This window comes from Diabrotica virgifera, chromosome 7 (assembly GCF_917563875.1).
Source record: "Diabrotica virgifera virgifera chromosome 7, PGI_DIABVI_V3a".
Taxonomy (NCBI): domain Eukaryota; kingdom Metazoa; phylum Arthropoda; class Insecta; order Coleoptera; family Chrysomelidae; genus Diabrotica; species Diabrotica virgifera.
In genome coordinates, this window is record NC_065449.1 from 196,173,582 (window position 1) to 196,200,362 (window position 26,781).

At 33.6% G+C, this 26,781-nt stretch overlaps 1 protein-coding gene across 1 annotated transcript in view; it reads right to left on the reverse strand.

Annotated features, from left to right (window-relative positions):
- The window catches only part of LOC114332297 (reversion-inducing cysteine-rich protein with Kazal motifs), a 408,801-nt gene that overhangs the window by 129,310 nt on the left and 252,710 nt on the right, over nt 1-26,781 (reverse strand). The window contains exon 3 of the mRNA XM_050656164.1: nt 22,595-22,678. Coding sequence (XP_050512121.1) covers nt 22,595-22,678 — 84 coding nt within the window. The remainder of the gene's footprint in view (nt 1-22,594; nt 22,679-26,781) is intronic.

A 26,781-nucleotide genomic window follows, 5' to 3' on the forward strand; every position in this document is an offset into this window, starting at 1 on the left:
ATTGTGGCAAATTCTCGTTGTTGTAGCTTGATTAGGAGCGGGATTAGGGAAGGCGAAGCAAAGGTATATAAAATAGCCAAACAGAGAGCAAAGACAGCAAGAGATTTTAATCAGATTAGATGTATCCGAGACGAAAATAATAAAATACTAATTCACGAAAAGGATGTCAAAAAGAGATGGAGAAAGTATTTTGACAGCTTATTAATTGAAGAATTTGACAGACAGCCTGTGGAGTTAACGGAGACAGTAACAGCAATGGTTACCAGAATAACAAACGAGGAAGTGGCTCAAGCGCTTCAAAAAATAAAGAAAGGAAAAGCAGTCGGACCAGATGATATTCCTGGAGAAGTATGGAGAGCATTGGGAAAGACAGAAATAAGTTGGCTAGCAGGTCTATTTAATAGAATTATGGAAGTTGAACAAATGCCAGACGAATGGAGAAGCAGTATATTAGTACCTGTCTACAAAAACAAGGGAGACATACAACAATGTAAAAACTACAGGGCTATAAAACTACTTAGCCACACCATGAAAATATGGGAGAGAGTAATGTAGGACTGCACCAAGGCTCGGTGCTTAGTCCTTATTTATTCTCATTAGTTTTGGACCAGATAACAGCGAAACTACAGGGTAACATTCCATGGTGCCTAATGTATGCTGATGATGTAGTGTTAATAGGAAATAGTGAAAGAGACAGCACAAAAACTGGAACAGTGGAGACAAGCTCTGAAGGAAAAAGGTTTAAAACTTAGTAGGACAAAAACAGAGTATTTGGAATGTTCATTTAAAGATGGAGTTACTACAAATAAAATGGTATCTTTGGATGGTGAAATGATTGTGAAAAGCAATAGTTTTAATTACCTAGGGTCAGTATTATAGAGTAATGGAGACATAGATACAGATGCATGCAGTAGAATTAGGGCTGGATGGATGAAGTGGAAAGAAGCGAGTGGTGTGTTGTGTGACAGAAAAATTTCAATGAAGCTTAAGGGAAAATTCTATAAAACAGCCATAAGACCGGCTATGATGTACGGAACTGAATGTTGGGCAGTGAAAAAGAAAGAGGAACAACGTCGAGACGTTAATCACCTAATACGAAGAATAGCTGAAGTGCAGATTCCTGGAAGGAGTAGAAGAGGAAGACCTAAGAAGACCTGGGGGGAGACGATAAGGCAGGACATGTTGGTAAAGGGGATTAACATTGATATGACCCAAGATAGAATTGTGTGGAGAAATGCAATTAGGGAAGCCGACCCCGCATAGGGATAAGGCAAAGAAAATGATGATGATGTAGCTTGATTAGGAGCGCGGGAAACATGCTGTTTAAACCATCGAATATGAACATTTTTTCATTTGGTTGACTGCAAACTGACAAAAATGGGTTATATTCGATATTTTGTTTTGTATAAATATACATAAAGGTGTATTTGTACAACGCTAAATATCGAATGTATCACATTCGTTAGTTTGTGTTGTAATTTATTCAGCAGTTATTCAATTATAATCTGTAAACTGTCGAAAATGCTAAACTGCTGAAAAGAATAAAATCCACGTGTTTACAATTTGTGCGAATTTTGTTTCAATATCGCTTCCAAGAAATTATTGTGAGGCAGTTTATGATTTCATTTTAACGGATTTTCATTATTTGATTATACGGTTATTCACTATTATACATTCGCTACTTTGAATTATCGGACCGAAACAAATCTTTGATTATTACAAAAAGCAAAGTAACGAATGTGATTTTTTGGAAAGAAGAAAATGATAAGCAGTTCAAATTTGGTATCAATCTAACAAAGATTAAACATTACATACAAAAAATATAAAAATTTTCCCATTTGTCAATGCGCTGATTTATGAGTCTCTAAAAAAGAGTTATTTTGCTCTCCTGAAAAGTGCCACTTTTCATATTCGATAGGTGGAAATGGCAGGGACGATATATACTATTATGATTCTGTACATTAAAATTGTTGACGGCAGTCATAAAAGACAAAATCGAGGAAAAAGCGAATGGCAGATGAACAACAAGGCTTCCGGAAGAACTGCAGCACAATAGACGCAATTTTTATTATCAGACAAATAACACTGGGGAACACATTTTTTGTTGAGTTAGATCTGACACTTGTTTTTCGCTAATTTTTGGCGTCTGAATCTAAGAATAACCTCAGATTTTGTCTATCACGTCAACTTTTTAAACTGAGGTGCCCATTGAGTGGCCATATCTTAGTTTATGAGGTGCCCATGCTTTATCTCTGGGTCCAACATGGGTCTCTGAGACAAGATTTGCCGATAATTTCATAATTATTTGACACTTAGACTTAAATTTCAACAATAAAAACAGGCATCTAAATCAGGCAGCTACTGATGGCGGCGAAGATTCATAACTAACGATTTGGATATAATCGTAAAAACTCTAACTGGTCGGTCTCACAGACCCAATGTTAGTCACGGAAGGGTAAAACAACTGTTTTCTTGAATTCACGGGATTTCCAGAACAAATTATTAAATCCCAGTAATTCCATATTAACATTTTTTTAGATTATACGCCTGATTACGTAATTCAAAAATGGAAAATAAATGTTTGTTAACTTTGAATTGACTTAAGTTGTTTTGAAGAAAGGAACCAAACCACAAAAGTGGATTTTTTAAACAACTGTTTTATTGAATTCACGGGACTTCCAGATTTTGAAATCGAACAAATTATTAAATCCCAGTAATTTCATATTAACATTTTTTATATTATACGCCTGATTATGTAACTCAATAATGGAAAATAAATGTTTGTTAACTTTGAATTCACTTAAGTTGTTGTGCAGAAGGGAGCCAAGCCACAAAAGTGGATTTTTTTTAAAACAACTGTTTTCTTGAATCAAACAGTATGTGTTAAATCAAATCTAATGCATATATTGACGATTTTAATGTTAAACCATGATTATTTTTAAAAGAGAATTTTAAATTTTATCGTAAAGTTTTTGGCTAATATCTCAGTTTTAGCAAAGTGTGGTTTGGATCCTTTCTGTAGAATCCCGTCCAAATGTACATACAGCGATCAGTAAAGATCCGCGTAGATGCAAATTAGAAATAGACGCCAAAATTGTAGAACAAATAATGAAATTCAATTACCTAGGAGTAGAGATCACTAGTGACAGGAATATAAGAACAGAGACCACAAGGCAAGCAGCAAAAGCAGCAAGAGTAAGTGGTTGCCTCCGAGAAACCATACGTAAAACACATATTTGACCACGGAAAGCAAAATAAAAGTATACAAGACAACAGTAAGACCAAACCTAACATATGCATTGGAGACAAGGACCGATACAAGAAAGACGAAACAACAAATCAACAATATCGAAATGAAAGTATTAATAATCAATAGACTCTATTACTAACAGTAGAATAGAACATTACTAATCAATAATCAGAGGTATACGCGAACAATGCAAAATTGAAAACATTAAGAGGTGCATCATCATCATCCAGCTTTCTGCATCCAAAGTTGAACATAGGCCTCCCCTAATTTCTTCCAATTTTGTCGGTCTTGGGCTTTCTGCAACCAATTCCCAGCAATCCTTTTGACGTCGTCTGTCCATCGTGTAGGTGGTCTACCTCTACTTCTTCTGTCTTCTCTTGGTCTCCACACTGTAAGTTTTTGGGTCCACCTCCCGTCCTTCATTCTGGCTACATGGCCCGCCCAATTCCACTTCAGCCATGCTACTCGCTCTATGACATCTGTGACGCCTGTCCTTCTTCTGATTTCTTCGTTTCTGACCCTGTCTCTGAGAGTCAGTCCAAGTAGTGACCGTTCCATTCTTCTTTGGGCCACTCTAAGTTTCGTTGCTGTGGCCTGGGTTAACGATAATGTTTCAGCGCCGTAAGTCATGACTGGAAGCACACATTGGTTGAACGTCTTCCTTTTCAAATAATTTGGCAAGTTGCTCTTGAAGATGTCTGATAGAGCTCCATATGCGGCCCATGCTAAGGTAATCCTTCTCTGTAATTCAGCAGTTTGATTGTCCCTGGCAATTTGGATTTCATGCCCTAAGTATTTATATTTATGGACCAATGCTATTTCGTTGACGTCGACTTTTGGATTTTCTCTTTAAGAGGTGCATAAAAACAAGAAAAAAACCTGGAACGAACATTTAAACCGAATGGGACCAGTTCGATTAGCGAACATATTATGTAAAAATAACAAACCGTATAGCAGAAACTCGTTGAAAGGCAGCCGAAAAGGTGGAAAGACAATGTAGAGTCAACAACAACTGAAACAGAATAAAACGCAGACAAACAGGAGTAATCCTAGACGCACGAAGAAGTAATCCCGACATTGTAAGTATTTGGTTTTGATTATATTCAGTCTACTCTCAAAATTAACACCAAACTCTGATTTTATGTGTGTTATTTTAAAATATAAATGATGTATCCTCGATAATTGTTATTGAGTTACTAATCGTGGTATTTTCTTTCTATTGATTTCCTCTTTTAATATGGTCAACCACATTCTACTGCATTCTGCCGAGGAATTTGCGACACAATTGGTTTTATTTTCAAGATATCTCCGATATGTATGTTTGAAGTAAATGGGGTAGTTATCAAACAAGAAATGAAGCTCCAAAATAGGTAAGGAACATCAGGTTTTGCATGTTGATGTGGAAATGCAAGAATAAAATAAATACTAGGAGTATAAAACTGACAATATGAAGATATATGAACAATATCACAATAAAACAAATACATTACATTATAATAAAGTAAAAAAAAAAATGTAATTTTTAATGAGTTTAAAATGCGCATACCGCTTCCGAGCAAATAAAGAAGTTATAAAAATACTTCAGTGTAATAAAAATGTTTCTTTAAATCCTCCATAAGAACACCACTGTTGAAACAAATAGATATCAAATAAATAAAATCCCACTCACTTTTTATTCTCTTGACTTATTTAAGTTGTTAGACGTTGTGTTAATTTTTTATATGCAAGTAAACTGTTTTTGGTGTGGAATTTAATTAAAATGTAAACATTATTGTTTTGATTTTCCAACGTAAAGGTAATAAAAAAGGAAGGAAAAGACGTTTATTATTTTATTTTATTGGAGTTTTATGTTTTATTTCACTTTCAATTCGTCAATTAACAAATAAATTATAGGTACTCTGAACATTAATAATTTATGAAAAATTTCATTGAAACACAATTTAAATTTATCCAATGGAAAAAATGGAATGCTAGATTATTTTTAAAATCTAATAAGAACGCACTTCATAGAATTTTAATCCAAAACAATTTTGATATTACTTTCTGAAATAATATGCTATAAAATGTCCAATACTATTTATACTTTAATAACTTTCGACATTGTTTCAGCTAACAGTAATAAAAGTTATGGTGGTGTTGCAATTTTTATCTCACATAAAGTTGCTTATAAAATTGTCCAATTTAATTCTAATTTTAATTCAAAAATTGTAGTTTGTGAAATAGATATTAGTTCTGGTAACGACCAGTACAAGGCAAGCTCTGCTGAACCACTCAAATTACTAATAATAGGGCAGTCAATGAGGGTATGTGGCTCCGAATGCCATCCTACTATATCAATTTACGTGATATTTTCACAGTAAGTAGGGAATAGCCCAAGAAACAAAGTCTACCCTATGCCGATGTGTGCTTTTGTCTTGGGTGCGGTTCCCACCCCTTCTCGGGGGTGAAAATGTTTTGCTTAAATAACTACGGAAGTTGCTAGAGAACTTAATACTAAGCAAAAACTGTTCTATAATTTTTTTTTTGGAAACTCAATACTTTTTGAGTTATTCCTTGTTGAAAATTGGCCATTTTCATTGAAACATTACACCTTTTCAAACGTTTTTTTAGAATACCTTAAAAACTATGCATCTATCTAAAAAATATATATAAAACATTTTTGTAGCTTATAAAATAACAAAGAGATTCTTTCCTTTATGAATCTTCTAGTTATAACACAAAAAGAGATATGGTAAATGAAAAAAACTTGTTTTCTTGGTGCATGCTCAAATCAGTGTATTTAACTTGAAATAACAGAGAAACGGTCGATTTTAGGTGTATAATTCTACCAATATCTTTCATTTTGCATGAAAAGATCTTTAAAATAAGCAATATTAAATGTCGATTACATTTAAACTATGCGAGATAAACTGTAAATTTGATGACTAATGAATTTTAAGAAAAAAATGAGAAGTATATATAACCCCTCATCCACAAGAATTTAAATGCATCATTTTGGTTCTGCAATATATTTTACTATAGTGTTCTTTTTATGTTCAAAAAGTTGGGCGGCTTTAAAATGAATGGGTTTTGAAAAAAATAAGATCAAATTATTGAGCGCCTTTTTAATTTTCTTAAAAAGCTTCCTATTTCTCCATGTAACTCTAAAATGATAACAGATGCCAAAAAAAAATGCCATACAAAAACATAGGTTTCTTCTAGATACACATTTTAATTTTATTTTTTATAACAGTATCTCTTATCATTTTCAAGTTACGTGGAGAAAAAGGAAGATTTTTAAGAAAATTTAAATATGCGCTCTATAATTTGATCTTATTTTTTTTTTTCAAAAACCATTCATTTTAAACCCGTTCAACTTTTTGATCATAAAAATAACATTGTAGTAAAATGTATTGTAGAATAAAAACGATGCATTTAAATTCTTGTGGATGAGGGGTTAAATATACTTCTCAATTTTTTTCTTAAAATTCGTTAGTCATCAATTTTTTGCAGCATATCCCGCTTAGTTTGAATATAATCGACATTTAATATTGCTTATTTGAAAGGACTTTTCAAGCACAATAAAAGGTATTGGTAAATAGATAAAATATAAAATCGACCGTTTCTCTGTTATTTCAAGTTGAATACACTCATTTGAGCATGCACCAAAAAACAAACTCTTTTTACCTACCATATCCCTTTTTGTGTTATATGTAACTAGAAGATTGAAGAAGGAACGAATCTCTTTGATTTTTTTTATGAACTACAAAAATGTTTTATATAATTTTTTTAGTTAGATGCATTGTTTTTAAGGTATTGGCCAAAAACCGTTTGAAAAGGTGTTATATTTCAATGAAAATGGCCAATTTTTAACCACGAATAACTCAAAAATATTGAGTTTTCGAAAAAAAAAATATAGAACAGTTTTTGTAGAATTAGGTTCTCCAGCAACTTCCGTAGTTGTTTAACCAAAAAAATTTCCACCCCCGAGAAGGGATGTGAACCGCCCCCAAGACAAAAGCACACATCGGCATAGGGTAGACATTGAATAAGGAGATATTTTCAGGCTATTCCTAAAATCATTAAAATCCATGCAGTAGGATATAATTCGGAGGTAATAACCTGTTCTTGCTCTCATTGACTGGAGTATAAATGAAACTAACAGTTTCTGTGAACAATATGGACTAAAAATGAATGTAAAAAAGGCCAAATACATGATAATAACTAAGAAAACAAATATACAAAGAAGCATACCATTTGGAAAATGTACCGATAGAAAGGGTTGATAAATACAAATACCTAGAAACCTGGAATTCAAATAATATTGATCAAACAACGGAAATATCGGCCAGGACAGAGATAGGAAAAAACAAGAAATGGGTTTGTAAAAATGAAAACATTTCTCTGCAACAAAGACCTTAGATTAGAACTGAGAGAAAGAGCTTTCAGATGCTGTGTTTTTGATACTGCAATGTGGAATTGAAAGCTGGACATTGAATTGAAGCAAGAACACATAAATAAAAACACAGTATAAACGTGGTGTTACAGGAGGATGCTTAGAATAGCATGAACACAGAAGAAAACGAACACGGAAGTATTGCGAGAAATGAGCAAAGAATGCGAGATAATAAACACAATAAGAAAAGAGAAAGTTACAATATCTGGGACACATAATGAGGGGATAGCGATATGACATGCCAAGACTGGTAATACAGGGAAAGATAATAGAGGGAAGGAGTATAGGAAGAAGAAGAAGGAGAGTGTCAGTACCGGCGCAAATTGATCCTAAGCAGACACAACCTGGCACCGGCGAGTTGCGTAGACCGTTCTGCGCATCCTACTATCAGTTCATGCGTTCGCAGGTCGAGCTTGGGACGGGTGACTCAGCGCCAGATGTTAATTTTTACGTGTTTTTGTTTTGCGAGACGGAAATATCTGAAATGAATAAGCGGCGATTATTTTACACTATCTTGAATGAATAACATTTTATTGCTCTGTTGTATCAATCAGCACTACTCTACAAGTTTTCGTTTATTTGTTTTAATATGTATTTTATTATATAATATAGTAGGCGCAATAGTAGGGAATATAATATATCTGATTAAAACAGTGAATTTTTTACATGTTAAGTATCTTTAATTTCTTGTGAAGTATCTAGTTAGTGTGGCTTTAGCCAATAAATCAAAATTATGCGTTTACAAGAGCATATTATTTGGAAAATAAGGAGTACCATAATGTGTCATAATTATAATCTCCTTTATACAGATAAAAAATTGTTTAGTATGTATTTCTAAATCCACACAATCATTGGAAAATGATTCATGGTAAAAAATATTTATTAATGACACTGTTATCGACAAAGTCGCTCAATTTTAAACTTGTCATCATATATTTATTAGACTTTTGTTTGTGGTTAAAAATTAAGTGATGGTTGGGAATTGTATTTTTTGTGTGATTTAATATTTTATCAAAAACATAATCAGCAAAAATCTTATTTAAAACATGCGAACCGTTTTTGCAATCACAATCAATGCAGTGTTTAACTTATGCTTGTTATTATAAAGGTATGTAGAAATAGAATACTCAGTGTAAGATATCTTTTTATGCACCCGCTTATGATCAAATTCGATGTTTTCGAAAGTCATACCACTACGACTACTAGGGACATGTAAGATATTTGTAAAACGTTACTAGTTACATGTACGGAACTACCGTTTTTTAGTTGCCTACTCAATTCAGTACAAGGATCAGATACATCAGTATTTGTACTCAGTACCACTGAGAACCGGTATCAATAGTAACCGTTACACGTTTGCACTTATTTTGCCCGTCTCTATTCGTTACGGCGACAGCGGCGACAGCCGACGGTCGGGTTAGCTTGTGTTTAATATGCGGCACGCTAGAAAAATAACTGCACAGGTCACCCGTCCCACCGGCGCAGGTTGTGACTCGCTTAAGCCTGGGTTTCCTCGAAAGCGGCACCGACAAACTGTGACAGTAACACTGCGATGAATTACGTCAGATTACGGTGAAAAATTCAAGGTTCTTCACTGCGCCAATGGAATGTGCAAACTCAGCAAGCGGTGACTTCCAACGCATCCTTGGAAACCACCGCTATTATTTTGCATGGTACAGTTTTTTATGACGTCATTCATCGCAGTGTTACGTTCTCAGTTTGTCGGTGCCGCTTTCGAGGAAACCGAGGCTTAAGGTTCAATATGCGCCGCGGCTCATGGTTGAAGGATTTAAGGGACTGGTTTAAATGCAGTTCTATAGAACTCTTCAGAGCAGCAGCAGATAGAGTAAAGATAGTGATGATAATATCCAACCTCCGATTAGGATATGGCACTTAAAGAAGTTTTAACACCTTTATATTGGAAAAGACAGAGGCTTTAAAATTGGCTGGAATAAAAGAAAAATATCCCCAATTCAAATCCTAACGATTGTTTGATTCCTAAAGATTTTAACTCTGACTAACAATTTTAGTTATGTCTTGTTTCATGATGTTTTGAATTTTTGTTTGTAGTATGTTATAATAAATAAGTATTCACTGCAAAATTGTTGTTTTATTATACGCCTCACAATTGCAAAGAACTTATTAATAATGTAATCAGAAATTTTTGTGACTCTCAAAAATAGAAAGAAGCATAATATAAATAATAAATATATATGATGTTAAGCTAAAACCGAAAAATATCAAAAGCTTAATTTCTAACAAATCTGTTAATAGATATGAGCCCAGGAAATGTGAACAAAATGCAATGTTAAAATATGTCTTGTATGCTCATTAAGAAGTATCTAATCTGTTATATATCCATCGTGGCTTTAAGTGGATATCAGGTCTGGCAGTCCCCTGTTAAAGTATGAATGAAAAAATCTTTACCAACTCGCCTAGGAAGGGACTGCTCCGTAAAAATACATAATATCAGTGTTATTAGTGGAACAAATTCCGAATTAGTCCATAATGTGAGACTGCGCCCGTATGAAAAATTTCTGATTCGATATCTTTTCAGATTCCTGTTAAAAAATGTAAAAAGTATGGAAACAATACTACGAAGATAAATTCAGACACGAAGAAATAGAAAGAAATGAAGCAGGAAGAAATAGATCAGAACTGGAAGAGGAAGAGGAACCAGAGAATATAAGGAAAGAAGAACTGGAAGAAGCTATAAATAATTTTAAAATTGGAAAAGCGGCAGGAGAGGACCAAATATATCCAGAAATGATAAAATGGATGGGGGAAAAAGGAGAGGACTGGCTATTACAGATATGCAAGGAAGCATGGAGTACAGAGAAAATCCCAGATGACCGGAAGAAAAACATAGTTCTGCCAATATACAAAAAAGGACAACATAATGAATGCGAGAATTCTAGAGCAATATGCTTGTCATCGGTCGCCTTCAAGGTATACATGAGAATTATAGAGAAGCGTCTAAGATCAGTGATAGAGAAAGAATTGGAAGACGAACAGGCTGCATTCAGATCAAACCGTCAAACAAACGATAACGTCTACATTATAAGGAATATAATAGAGAGACAATTCCGTAAAGGGGATGAACTATTTCTCATGTTCGTTGATCTGAAGGCGGCATTTTGGTACGATAAACAGAGAAATAATGTGGAAAACGTTGGAAAGTTATAATATACCAAAAAAGACGATAAAAGTCATAAAATCTATATATTATGGAAGTAGAAGGCCAAGTACAAATAAATGGAGAAAGATCAGGCACTTTTAAATGGGATAAGGGAATTAAACAAGGAGATGGACTAAGCCCCCTCTTGTTTATAATAGTCATAGATACGTTAATAAAGAATACCAAAGATCAAACGAGAAACCTTGAATATATAGTAAGATATAAAAACTTAAGTGCAATAAAGATTAACTCCCTTCTATACGCTGATGATATTGTTTTAATCACAGACACAGTAGAGAAAATGCAGAAAATAATAGGTACTTGGCAAAAAGAGATACAGAATTTAAAAATGGAAATGAATCTCAACAAAACAAAACTTATGATAATAAATGAAGATAAGAAAAAAGAAAGGAATACTAATATAATAGTAAAGGAACAAGTAATAGAGCACGTATCTATTTTTGAATATTTGGGAAATATAATAACAGATGATGGGAAAACGGACTTGGCAATAAGTAAGAAACTGAAGAAGGCAACTAACGTGTATTACTCTTTAAATAATAAAATTTTTGGAAAGTCAGAAATAAACAACAAAACTAAACTCAGAGTATATAACAGCATAGTAAATCCGATAATGACATATGGGGCGGAAACATGGATTGTGCAAAAAAACATGAATCAATCATAAACGCGACCGAGATGAAATACATGAGAAGAATAGCTGGAGTTACGAAGTTTAATAGATTCAGAAATGAAGATAGGTATAAAAAGAGAGCTGGAACGAGAACCGATAATGAGGAAGATCGAAAATAAACAATTAAGCTGGTTTGGACACGTACAACGAATGGAGCAAAAAAAATTACAAACAAGGTACATGAAGCCAAAATGGGAAACAAAAGAAAAAAGGGAAGGCCGAGGAAGACATGGATGGACCAGATCCAGGATATAGGTGAAAGGAGACACATAAGTATGAGGGATATGAAGAACCTGGCCACCAATAGAAGCGCTTGGAAGAAATGGATAAAAGGCGGAACCCGACATCCGAAGCCCTGAAGGGCACTAAGGATTACGAGAAAGAAGGAGAAGTTAAAAAATGTTTCTTTTAAACAAATCAAAAGTCTGCTGGGCAAAAGTTTTGAGCAGAAATTGTTTAAACAATTTTTTTAAACAAGTTCAGAAGATTACCTTTTTTGCTACAGAAAATATTTTTTTAGGTTATTTGGATCATTTTAAGCAATAAAGTCTGTTTTCGTTTGTACCAAAAATTGATAAGCGACTCAAAATATGAAAAATGCAAAAATACTCATTTTCGAGGCTTCTCATATTATGTATATTATTATTTCTGAGGTTGCCAAGTGCCTAAACTGAAGTTTAAACATTGGCTTAACCCGCGAGTAGTCGCGCGGTGAGATAGAATCTCAATTTTTATTTTTTTTCCCGATAACTTGATGAAAAATTTTGCAATTTTGGAAAAATTTCGTAAGTGCCTCGAGGAAGGGTGTAGTAAGGCATAGGAATTTTTTTCTTCTTCTTCTTCTTCTTTTTCTAGAATTTATGCCTTTGGGGAGAGCCAATTAGCTTTATTGAGCCATTACTCTTTAATGCATATAGTGAAGCCATTTTTGAAGAAGCATTGCTATCTCAAAGTGAAGGAATAATAATTAACGGAAGATCTATTAACAACATAAGATATGCAGATGACACCGTGATTATAGCAAGCTCTGCTGAACAACTCCAACTACTACTGAACAAAACAAACAATTTCTGTAAAGAATATGGACTAAAAATGAATATAAAAAAGACCAAATACATGATAATAACTAAGAAAACAAACATACAAACAAGCATACATTTGGGAAATGTACCGATAGAAAGGGTTGATAAATACAAATACCTAAAAACCTGGATTTCAGAGAAAAATGATCAAACAACAGAAATAAGGACCAGGATAGAAATAGCAAGAAATGCGTTTGTAAAAATGAAAACAGTTCTCTGCAACAAAGACCTTAGCTTAGAACTGAGAGCAAGAGCTTTGAGATGCTACGTGTTCTCGATACTACAATATGGACTTGAAAGCTGGACATTAAAGCAAGAACACATAAATAAGCTACAGTCATTTGAAATGTGGTGTTACAGAAGAATGCTTAGAATAGCATGGACACAGAGGAAAACGAACACGGAAGTACTGCGAGAAATGGGTAAAGAATGCGAAATAATAAACACAATAAAAATAAGAAAGTTACAATATCTGGGACACGTAATGAGGGGACCGCGATATGAAATGCTAAGACTGATAATACAGGGAAAGATAAGAGGCGGAAGGAGTATAGGAAGAAGGAGAGTGTCATGGTTAAAGAATTTAAGGGACTGGTTTAGATGCAGTTCTATAGAACTCTTTAGAGCAGCGGTGGATAGAGTAAAGATAGTGATGATGATATCCAACCTCCGATTAGGAGACGGCACTTGAAGAAGAAGAATTAGCTTTAACCCGCGAGTAGACGCGCCGTTAGATAGAATCTCACATTTCATCCTTTTTGTACAGCCACTAAAAATGAAAGAACTATTGGCCGATATAGAAAGGTGGCCGCTATTGCCAGTTTTTGTAGTCTACATATAATTGGTTTGGGAAATTTTTAAATTTGCCGTTAGGACAGGTGGCCGATGTTGGCAGGTGGCCGTTAACACAGGTTTTACTGTACAGTAAAATTTGTCAGTAACGGCCACTAAAAATGAAAGAACTATTGGCCGATATAGAAAGGTGGACGGAATAGTTTTTGTAGTCTACATATAATTGGTTTGGGAAATTTTTAAACTGGCCGTTAGGACAGGTGGCCGATGTTCAGAGGTGGCCGTTAACACATGTTTTTTTAATAAAATTGTTAGAAATATATATTTTCAATATAAAAAGTAGATAAAAATAGTACAAAATATGTTTTAAATTCGTATTTTGAGATAGAATCTCACACGCGACTATCGACGTTACAGAAGTGAGCGCGACTACTCCCGGGTTAAAGGTGGGTGGCGGCTTTGAAATTGAATTAAGCAAAAAACAATATTTATTTGTCAAATAAACATTATTTCCTGTTTTCTGATAGTAGTAAAATGTATTGTGAGTTGAATAAATTTATGTCCATAAATTTATTTCAAAAAAAATTTTTTTTGGACACTCTGTATAAATAAATATATTAATCTTTATATTACTGAATAGAGGATTAAATTACCTTTCAAATGAGCTATCACACGACCCCTATTCTTATTTAAAAATTTTTAAGATGACGTCATCACGCCCAGATGGGTGACGTCACTAGTATGATACATGTGCCAAAAAGTCGCAATTGAAAAATAAAAATTGACCTGTTTTGGTATTTTTTTCCAAAATCGTCCATTCTCGAGAAAATGAATTTATTCCAACCTTTACGTGCTCACTGTATAGATTGCTTGAACAATAATATTGTAGTTTCGCATTTAATTAATAACAATTCAAATGTTCGCCTATGGTTTTCTTATCTAAAAAGTTGACGTTTTTCAATTCTCTAGTAGTTTTACGTCAACGTCTACCTTTTTGACAAGTCCATAGGCGGAATTTTGAATTTTTATTAATTAAATGCGAAACTACAATTTTATATTCATTTCATTTATTCATCAAAATGACTTAAACTCAAACAAAATTAGTATGACTGAATAGGTATTTTCAATAACTTTCAAACGAGGTGTCACTTGCTATAAGGTCCCATTTAAAATTATCTGTCACAGTGGAGCTGTAAAGTCATCTGTCACTATTACGTCACCTGTCATGACTAGTTAAGAAGCCTACGTCCGTTTATTTCCTCCCTCCAAATGTCACTATACCGTTTAAAAGATACGAGGGGGGTACGGACTTTTGACTAGCAATGTATAGCCGGATACACATATGCGAGCCGAATTGTATACGAACGATATGTTCGTATAATTTGTACGGCAGGACGAACCGCTTACGAGCTGCTCATTCGTTACTCGTCACGGACCACGGCCTGTCGGTTTTTGAGACGAATACAAACGATACTCGCAGTTTAATTTGGACGGCTGCGTGTGAGAAGCACAAAGTAATCAATTTTTATTTTATAGATGATGAACAAATAATTGCTGTCTTTATTTACATTTAGATCGTGACTGTGAGATAAAATTACAAATTAAATGAATCATTTGCAAAACTTCGCACAAGTTGGTTCGTAGTTGGTTCGTCGCTTTTTATGGATCGTGATGAGTTTGTGATGAGTTCCCTGTAAATATATTTATCTACTCTATGTCATATTATGTATAAGTTTTTAGTTTGTGAAAACTGTCATTATAGATAGCAGTGCGTGAAGGGTTTAAAGTGTGAAGTAACAATGTATTTTAAATGGGATTTACTTTTTCGCACTGTTTTTACACTTTCATATAATCAAATATCCTTAACTTTCGCTTTGTCATGGTGATGACATAATGAGCAATAAATTACAACAAAAATTTTGACAGTTTTGTGGTTTGAAAGAAACTAGAATTTTGAAATGTTAAAGTTCTAAAAATTGTAGAATAGAAATGAATTCCAGTACGAAGAGTTACAGTTTTTTTATTTGTTTATCGTAGATAAAATATTGTATGAAACTCTGCGTGAAGTACTTTTTGCAAATTTACGCGATGTATAGCACTCGCTCCGTTGTCGCTCGTGCTCTAAAAATCGCGTGCGTTCGCAAAAAGCATACTTCACGAACTGTTTCATAAATAATTATTTCAACGAACTGTATGCGAGCAATTCGCAAATAGTTCGGATCGCATATGTGTACCCGGCTTATGGTGTGTCTTTGTCACTTACACATATTATACGTACTTATGTGAAAAATTCCTAACAAATACTTATATATTAAAATAATTTTATAATATATTGACTATTAGCATAGTTTTTTAATAATTTATTTATTTAATCAATTAAATATTGCCAATGTGCTAATTAAATACGCCAATCATATGCCAAAATAATAATTTATTTATGAGTTTTCAAGCCTCAAAAATGAATATTTTCGCATTTTTCAAATTTTAAATTTTAAACCGCTTTTAACTAGAACACTAATAACTTTTGAGAAAAGTGAAAATCTACCTTTTTATTCAAAATGACACTCAAAACATCTAAAAAATATGATCCAGGGGAAAAATTGTGATCTTTCACATCTGTTTAAAAACATTGTTTAAACAATTTCTGCTCAAAAATTTCGCCCAGCACCCGTCCGATTTGTTTAAAGGGAACATTTTTGAACAGGAATCCGCAAAGAAACCGAATCAGAAATTGTTTCCTACGAGAGCGGTCTCACAACATGGACTAAATGAAGGTAAACATGAACCGGAAACTGCATGTTTTTGAGAAGGTTTTTATGTCAGCGAAATGGTTTTGGTTTTGTTTTTACAGATATTTTTGTTGGCTGTTTTATCACAGCTTCTAAAACGATTTCTTGGTAATCGTTTTAAACCTAATAAAAAAAATAAATTAAAATAGTTTTATACATTCTTCATTATTTCCAAATTTAATAATATTCATCTTTCTATATCTAACCTATTAACCTATCTATTGCAGATAAAACGGCTGATAGCATTAGCAAGCCAATATGACAAATAGAGAAAGATTTAGAGCCCGTTCACATGAGAGGCGCTTAACGCGCGTTTTGATAACGAGCGATTACAACTCATTTGTTTGGTCTCTTAATTAAAACTCGCGTTAGCATGTGAACGGTCTCAAGTAAAATGTATGTAGTTGTAATTGCGCGTTACCAAAACGCGCGTCAGGCGCCTCTCATGTGAAAGGGCCCTAAGACCCCGTACATTTTACTTGAGAGCGTTCACATGCCAACGCGCGTTTTAACGACTTAAAACGCGTGTTAGAGGGTGTTCAAGTATTACGTAACGCGATTTTTGACCCCCCTACGTAACGCACCGTAATGTATGTAGATGCACGTAAAATGTATGTAGATGTAGTCGAACGTTATCACGACGCGCGTTAAGCGCCTGTCATGTGAACGGGCTCTAATTTTGCCGGTTAACCAGAATTTCAGAGCACCAATCATTTGTAATTTTTAAATACAACAACTGTAATGTACTATTTGATTGGATATTTCATTAAAAAGCTTTTTAATTCAATTTTAATATGCATCTATATTAAAACGTGTAGTTTTCGCGATATTCTTACTGTCTTCCATTCCTCCAAAATATTCAAAATTGTTTTTATAAGTCTACGTGCCTTTAATATACAGTCTGTTCCAACGAAAATTTTACCGCTCAGAAACTCAGAAACCAAGAGCTTCTTCAAAATTTAAAAAAATACCCCTTAGTTTTTCACCCCTGTAACTTATTAAAATAAACATTATAGAAGTTTTTAGGGACTTTTGGCCATCGGTAATAACGTAATCTTTCATTCTGCGTTTAAATTTTTCAAAAATACTTATAAGTTTTCTCAGGATTCGAAAAAAATTAATCCCATTTAAATAGCATTGAAGCCGAAAGTTCGTACTCATCCCCATAACAATAAAACTATTTCAGACTTAAAATGTTTTATTCTGTTTATAAATCGTTTTACTTAATTTTTCGGTACTTCCTGTACATCATAAAGTTTTACAATGTTCCTAGAAAACAAATAATCCCATATTTACGCATTATCAGTCTCCGTCAATATGGTCAAACTAAATATGAGAGTTCAATGGCTTTTTTCATGAAAATTACATGAAGCAATCAATGACAAGCAATTGATTGGAAAATTGCTGTGTTCTGAATTATTTTGTAAGTAGAAGGAGGAGACGTTTACAACATGTGTTTTGTTTCAATATTTAATTCTTATTTTAGATTTTCAATTCTGCAGATAGACGACCTTTGAAGTCTTAAAGTGAATCCTGAATCAAAAAGACATGGATAAATAAGTTAACACAAACTCTTCAAAAATATATTTAAGTGCATCCGCCTTAGTGAAATTAGATTTGTATGTAATTTTCTACTTTGTAAAATTTCACATATGTTTAAAATTATGTCTCCAGTAATTTCAACTGGTTAAGTTTAAATTAGGTTACTACGATGTTATATCTTTCCTATACTGTTGTATGGAGTTGAGTCGTGTACTCTCACAGACGCCACCTGCAATTAAATTGAGGCTTTAGTCGAATCCTGCAGATATCATAATATACGGATCACGTTACTAAGTAATCAGGGTGTTTTGTTGAGAATGCAAAAAGAAAAAGAGCTGTTAATGATAACAATAAAAACAGCCAAAATCGAATACCTACCTCAGTCACATCATGAGGAACAGTAGTGAGATAATGGACTGCTGCAACTAATCTTACAAGGAAAAGTAGAAGAAGAAAAACGTGGACCAGGAGAGTGGGAAACGCAGTACGGCACCTTCATATGTATTCTTCTTCCTCTTTCGTTTTAACTGGAGACCCTTGTTAGGACTTTTTGAAGTTATACTTCTTTAGGCGCGATTGAGAGTAAAATTTCATAATACTGCGCGCATGCGCACACAGACAGTATGGCGTTTATTTGCTGAATCTTTCAAGTTATGTATAAATATATCAGTGCAAGAAAAGGTGTGAAAAGAATATAGTACTGTTTTTAGTAAATATATTTATTATAATTTTTGTGTCTTTGGATTTGTCTTCCTCAGGAGTAAGATGAGTATTATTAAAACATTTTATTGTATATTTATTATACTTGTCTGTTTGTTACCGTGAATTGTCATTAGGTACGTCCGAACCGATACAGACACAGTCCTCGTAGCGTATTTGGTATAGCATTCGGCCAGAGATCGAGAGGTCTTGAGTTCGAGTCCAGAGCAATCCTATACTTTATTTTATTTTTTTGAAAGCGGTAAGCACAAAATTAGTTTGGTGTTTAAAAAAATTAAAACAAACTGTTTAAAGTATATTTATTTTTAAGAAATCATATAGTAGAAGTATAACTTCTTACGTGCGTACAAAGTACACACACATTCTTTTTTTTTAACTCTTTTCAATTGCTTAATTATCCAAGTAGCTGTAATTTATCGAATGTACTTTCAGAGCCTATTTTACTTCAAATCAGGCCCGAGACACTACACAATTTTCGGGCCCCTAAATATAATTTAATAATAATAATAACTTTTTTAAATGTATTAATTATTTAATAGAAATACAGTTGCACAAGAAAATAAAATTTTTATTAACAATAAATAAAATTTATATTTAAACAATTAAACATTGTTTAAGGAGATAGGCGCAAACTTTCGGCTTCAATACTATTTAAATGCATTCGTTTTTTTTTTCGAAGTCTGAGAAAACTAATAAGTATTTTTGAAAAATTTAAACGCAGAATGAAAGATTACATTACTACCGAGAGCCGAAAGTCCTTGAAATCTTCGATAATGTTTATTATAAGTTACAGGGGTGAAAAAAAAAGAGAAAATTGAGTGTGATTTTTAATTTTAAATATGTATTTTATTCAAAAGAAACTTTTTATTTACTCTAAGGCAAGGGACATTCGTCCCTCGGTAATAATGTAATGTTTCATTCTGCGTTTAAATTTTTTTTAAATATTTATTAGTTTTTTGAGGATTCGAAAAAATGAATGCATTTAAAGAGCATTGAAGCCGAAAGTTTGCGCCTATCCACTTAATTATAACTCTTACGGTTATCATTTATCATTTCCTGTTCGTAAAATGAAAGAATTTTGAAAATTTGTTTTGTTATTGTAATAAACATGTTTTGTTTGGTGATCTTTCCGGCCCCATTCAAATACGGGCCCGAGGCAGGTGCCTCACGGGCCTAGTGGTAAAATAGGCCCTGCGTACTTTTACCTACACTGCTTCCAATATATTGCTTGCTGTCTCTAAGATCATATTGACTGGTTAAAAATATTTTTACGAGCTTTTACTTAAAATGCCTTTAATATTGTTTCTAATTATTTCAGTTAATTTTGAAGATAAAGATATCGAAATATAAAAACAAATCAGTTTTATCTTCCTTTTGTACATAGCTTAACCATTAGTTGGTTGACCTATCTTGACCAGGTTGAGTTATCGCCATAGCATTTTAAAGCCATCCGTTAAAACTTCAATTAATTATAGATATGACACGACGCACTATTTCCTTTTTGAAGAAAATATAATCTAAATTTTTATAAACAAGTTAAAACCAAAACATCCGTAATATGTTTACAAGTATATTATGTACATTTTGTACATGCACCGGATGTCCCAATAAGAATGGCTCTCGGCCATATCTCTGGAATCGTTTATGGTACAACTTTGAGAACAAAATATTTATAACAAAAGTTGCCTTGGGAAAAGCTTGGAAATTATTTTCATAATTGTAGGTTCACCGCTAAAGGGCGTAATTGAATATCAAAAATAAAAAAATCAAAATTTTACAAAATTTTTCTAACGAAAGGGCACTGAAAATCCGATCATCGTATTCCTCATAAAATTCTGCGCATATTTGATTTCACAAGTTTAAGTCTAGCTTTGCAAATAAGAGGTGGGGGTTAGTGGGAACCTTGTTATGAAAAAATGGCCGCTTCTGCTAAATAGAATTTTGCAAACTTGGTCTTGTTAAAAACAGCTCTTTTTCGTCAATGTAAGTTATATTTTCGAACCAGCTTACTAAGTAATATGTCAGCTAGGAGGTGTTATTTAATCTTTTTTCAGAAATCTAGTTTTCTTTGGAAAATATTAAATACAAGTAAGCATGTTTAATCCTGTATTACAAAATTAGATCAAATTAGCAACAGAATAGCGAAAACCGCATGTCGTTACCTTTTTTCTATCCCGAGATATCTTAACAAACGTGTAAATTTTAAACATAACTGTTACTGTCACCGGTAAACGAAGTTAAGGAGAGGTAGTGTGCTGTGGAAAAAACAAAGAAACATTTTTTAGATGTCAACGTGGATTAATTAAAACAACAATAGGACAAACAACACTATAAAATGTAATAAAGAAATAAAAACAAATACTTAGTGACGACTTAAATGTTCAAATTATGGCCCATAATTTTCGATGCAAGTATTTACTCTTTAAGAGTATATTGAACAGCAGTCTAAATTTCTGCTCTCGCAATGCTTTGCATGGCGTTTCCTACTCTCTGGATCATGTTTTCTCGTGTAGTGGGCTTATTGGCAAAAACAAGGTCTTTAATCCGACCCCATAAACGTTTAAAACAGTTAAATCTGGTGATCTGGCTAGCTAAAAAATAGGCTTCCACGTCCTACCCATCTATCAGCGAATAACTCATCCAAAAAATCTCTTACTATTCTGGAAAATGCGCGGGACAACCATCGTGCTGAAACAACATTGACCTACGAACTGCTAGCAATACATCTGCTAGAAGAAGAGGTAATTCATTCCTTAAAAAAATTAGATAGCGTTCAGTAATAATCGCATTATCGAAAAGAAAGGTCCAGTTATCTGACTATCACCAGATTTAACTTTTTGTTGTGGGGACGGTTTGGTATTTCACTTTTATTTTGGTATGGGGACGGATTAAAGACCTTGTTTTGCAGCTAGGCCTACTTGAGAAAAAATGATCCAGAGAATACGAAACCCCATTCAAAGTATTTCGAGACCAGAAATTAAGTCTGCTTTTCAATCTACTCTTGAAAGAGTAAATGCTTAAATCAAAAATGATGGGCAATAATTTGAAAATTTAAGTCGTCACTAAGTAGTTGTTTTTCTGTCTTTGTTATATTTATACTGTTGTTTGTCTTATTGTTGTTTTAATTAATTATATACGTTGAGATCTGGAAAATGTTTTTTTTTCCTCGGCACATTACCTTTCCGTTTACCGGTGACAGTAACGGTTAGGTTTAAAATTTACACGTATCTTAAGATATCTCGAGACAGAAAAAAAGTATCGACATGCGGTTTTCGCTATTCTGGTGATAATTTGATCTAAGTTTGTAATACAGGATTAAAAACGCATACATGTATTTAATATTTTCCAAAGAAAACTAGATTTCTGAAAATAATTAAATAACGCCTCCTAGCTGGCATATTACTTAATAGGCTATTTCAAAATTATAACTTTTATATTGACGAAAAAGAGCTGTTTTCAACAAGACCAAGTTTGCAAAATTGGATTTAGCAGAACCGGACTTACAGCCATTTTTTCATAACAAGGTTCCCACTCACCCCCACCTCTTATTTGCAAAGGTAGATTTAAACTTGTAAAATCAAATATGCGCAGAATTTTATGAAGAATACGATGATCGGATTTCCAGTGCCCTTTCATTAGGAAAATTTTGTAAAATTTTGATTTTTTAATTTTTGATATTCAATTACGCCCTCTAGCGGTGAACCTACAATTATGAAAATAATTTCCAGGCTTTTTCCGAGGAAACTTTTGTTATAAATATTTTTTTCTCAAAGCTGTACTATAAACGGTTCCTGAGATATGGCCGAGAGCCATTCTTATTGGGACACCCGGTACATTTTGTACATGTACATATAGTAGGAAAAATGAAAGACTACCCATTGTCGATCATATTAAACACATCTTCTCTGTTTTCCAGAAAGTAATGAACTAGTAGTACCAGTACTATATGAACAGATTATATAAGTATTACATGTACTTGCGCTGGCCAATTTTTTTTGTGACACGGTGACAGAAAAATGCAGCGTGTTTTATTATTCGTTCATGGGTAATCTTTCATTTTTCCTACTGTATATTTTAATGTCTTCTAATTATTTTAAATATAAGGGACTTACCAGTTGAGATGAACAATATTTTTGTACTTCGCTAATGGTATGGTTTCTTAATTCTACATCTGCTGCTAAATCAACCAGTGATATCTGAAAAAAATAAATGGTAATATAATATAAGAGTTTATTTTAATAAACAAATGTTGCTTTTACGAGCAGACTTTGTTTAGTTCAGTATTTACAATACAAGTAAAATATAAAAATTTTACGCCTTTAAACCCACAAATTATTCAATTTAACCATACTCATAGAAACCTCCTTTTGCAGAAAGATTGTACCTACTCTGTAAAGAATTCTACTCGTCACCTGTATGTAAGAATAGATATAGGAATAGAAACATGAAGTATAAATCAAAAAATACATTATAATAAGTCACTCAAAAACATTTTGAAAATAAAATAGCCGAAGTCAAAGATGTGATACAAAATGTTGTACATTTTATAGTACCTACTCTTTAAACAATATTATGAAGTACTTGCTTATGAAGTCAAGCCTCTACAAAACCTACATAAAAGCAATTGTTTGCTACTTATAAATGGAAAAAGAAAAGTCGAATAATAATTTTCTTTCCCTGAAATATCAAACGCCAGGGGTGCAGCTTATGATTTAGTCCAGCGTTTCCCAAACTTATTTCTCCGTGGCCCGGTTATTTTTGTGCTTATCTTTCGTGGCCCACTGTTTTTTGCATACCTTGGTACGTGTGTACAAAAAAACATTTTTAAATATTTATTATGGTTTTATATATTTTATTAAACGATCATTACTTCTTCTTCTTCTACGGCACTACAGCCCAAATTGAGCCGTGGCCTCCTTTATTTTTTGCCTCCACCCTTGCCTGTCTGTGGCTGCTCTTCTCCATACACGGTCTCCTAAAAGGGCTTGTGCGTCGCTGTTTACTGTGTCTTCCCAGCGCTTTCGTGGCTTCCCAACCGGTTTCTTTCCTTGCATTCTAGCATTCAGTGCTCGTTTGGGTAGCCTATCCTCTCCCATTCCTATCACATGTCCGGCCCATTGCAATCTTTGTATTCTAGTGAAGTCTGACAGGGGCGTTTCCTTATAAAGTTGATAAAGCTCGTTGTATCGACTTCTGAAGATTCCGTTTTCCCTCACAGGTCCTAGTATTCTCCTAAGTACTTTCCTTTCGAATGTGTCTAGTTTGTTTTTGGATGTTTCTTTCAGCAATCATTAGCTCAAACAAAAATGTAATAAAACAAAATAAAAATCAAATATTTTATTAATGAAAAGTATGCAGTTGTTTCTAGTTAACTAAAAACTTTACATTTAGAGGAAATGTTAAATGTTAATTATATCCTCAGGTCCAGTTGGACTTCCAAACGGTTCTTTCTATATTTATTTTTGAGGAAAACTACTGTTGAAAACCCTGCCTCACACTTAAAGATCGTAACAAAAGGAATTAGAAACTTTATCGCTTTTTCTGCTAAAACGGGGTACTCCTGGCGGCAAGACATATATCGATTGTATATATCTAAAAATATATCGATTGTATTTTGTGAAATATGTCTTTGAGTGCCCTATCCAGAGATATGTAAAGAAAATAGATCAGGCTAGTCATATGCCACTCAATGCATCGGGGTGTAACGCCGATATCAAGTACGGTGGTCTAGCTATCTTTGTCTGTCGTGCGAGTGTGAGCGTATCTACCAAGAGGCGGGAATAACGGAACGACAGTGACACACAGGCGGCGGCCATCATATGCTAGAGAGAGAAAGCTAAGCGCCGGTAGAGAGAGACAGATAGAGACAGATAGACCACCGACCCGAACTGTTTCCCGTTACGCTATTTTTCGAACTGGGCTAATCTATTCTGTTATATCTATGGCCCTATCACACGATAGTTCAACTGCTGACTCCATATCTAAATCCGGAAGTCCTATCCATTGTAAATGGATTCCTTATCCATGATTGGTTGCTGTGGATGGAGGAAAAACATTCCTTCAGATTTACCACCAGTCCTAGCAGGTGTTCTTTGAAAGCCGCTGAAATCTCATCCGACAATGAATTCACGTCAGGTATACTCTTTTTGTGGTTCTGTTAGCTTTGTAATTTCCTGCTTCCGCGCGACGTGTCCACAAATATAAATTTTTTTGTTGCAGCTTCCACCTTCTCTTCTACTTTAAATACAGTTAATTGCTATCTTGTAATATTATATTTAAATTGTTCAAGAACTCAAAAATATCACAAAGATAGGCTACCTTGATTAACAAATTGGCGTCAGGAAAACTGTCTTTAAATTGAAACATTGCATCCATTGCCGTTGGTGGATGTTGTTCTAAGAATATTGAAATTTCTTCCTTTAATTCAATAAGTATTTTTAAAACATTCTCTTTTGATAGCCAACGCACTTCGCAGTGTAAAATATGTTCATGTTCACTTGAAGATCTGAAACGGCAAGGCGACGCGACCCGGCGATTTGCTTTCGTGGCCCGGTACCGGGTCGCGAGTCGCGACCCAACATTTGGGAAACGCTGATTTAGTCGAAGTCTAAAATCCAATAAGCGTTGACAAACTGAAGTGAAAAATGCACACGTATGAAATTTCAAAAGAAGAACAAATAAATATAATAAACTAATTAGAGTAATATTTTTTCCTGTTCCAAATTGTTTATTTTTTTTAATTAAAAATAAACATTAAGAAAACCAAGGTGATATCAAATCTTGCAAAATAAATGGGCATATTTAGAAGAGGTCACTAAGGTGAGTAAGTACCTGAGGTGTTGGATTAATAAGAGTCTAAATCCTGATCTAGAAATAAGATCGAAAATAGAAAAGACCAGAAAATCTTTCGAAAAAAACAAAAGACTGCTATGTGATTGTCGAATAAAACTCGAAATTTGACTACCTTTATCAAAATGGTCGACTCTTATCTATGCAATTAAAACGGAGACCCCTAAAACAGCAACCTAAAACAGCAATCAACATTTCATGGCCATCGCATAGTTCAAACGAAGTTCTGCATATAATAGGCAGAGAATAAGAACTTTTCAACACAGTGAAAGTGAGAAAAACATCATACCTAGGCCACATACTAAGAAATAATAAGTACCAATATGCTCAACTTATAGTGAAAGGAAAGATCGAGGGAAAGAGGGGACTAGGAAGGAAAATAGTATCGTGGCTAAGAAACATCCGACAATCGTCAGAACTAAATTTTGAACAGCTAATACGAACATCTGAAGACAGGCAAAAATTTGCAATGGTAGTAGCCATCATTCATTGAGTAGAGGGCACTTTAAGAACAAATTGCTTTGAACAATAAAAAATACCGCGCGTTAGAATTTTATCCACTTGCACAGACTGACATGTCTAACCTGCAATCTTTTCTAAGCAACGTATTATTATGAAATTAATGGAACTATACTAAAATCACAGTTAAGATGCACTAGAAATAAACAAATCAAGACACTTTAATGTTACGAGGAGCACTCTCGAATCATGATTATCAATCAATATATATACTGTTCTTACGATGTCAGTTGGACCAGTATAAAAACAAAATTCGACACCGATTGTCGGCACCGTTTGTAAAACATAGGCGGCGCAATAGAAATTAATGAGTAAACTTTTATTTTTAAATTATGGTTCAATATTTGTTAAACAGTAATAATGTTGTTAACTGTTCACATTTCTTTCTGAAATTGACACCAAAGATAATTAAAAATACATAATACAAATGAAATTTAACGTGCTTATTAATTTGAGAACTAAAGAAATAAGACTACACTTTGAATATACACATAAAATACATGAAAACGAACAATTCCTCTTCCAGTCGAATTGTCTAATTCATGACTAATGAAGAGATCACTTTTACTACTGTATAGTATTTTTACTACAAAAGCGCTATTACGTAGGTCAAAATTTTTGACGTAAGAGAACTGTCAAAACATTAGAATGTGACTCTTCATTATATCCATGTTTATAATAAACATGGCAATAATGAAAATTCACATTCTAATGTTTTGACAGTTCTCTTACGTCAAAAATTTTGACCTACGTAATATCGCTTTTGTAGTAAAAATACTATACATAGGACATATTTTTGACAAGTTGAAATATATCACTATCCGTGTGTTCAGAACTTGATTCGACACTTGTCGTGTTTATAACTACCACACCAATATTGGAAAAGAAGTGAAAGGCGCAATTTACACAACAGTTATCAGACCAATAATGA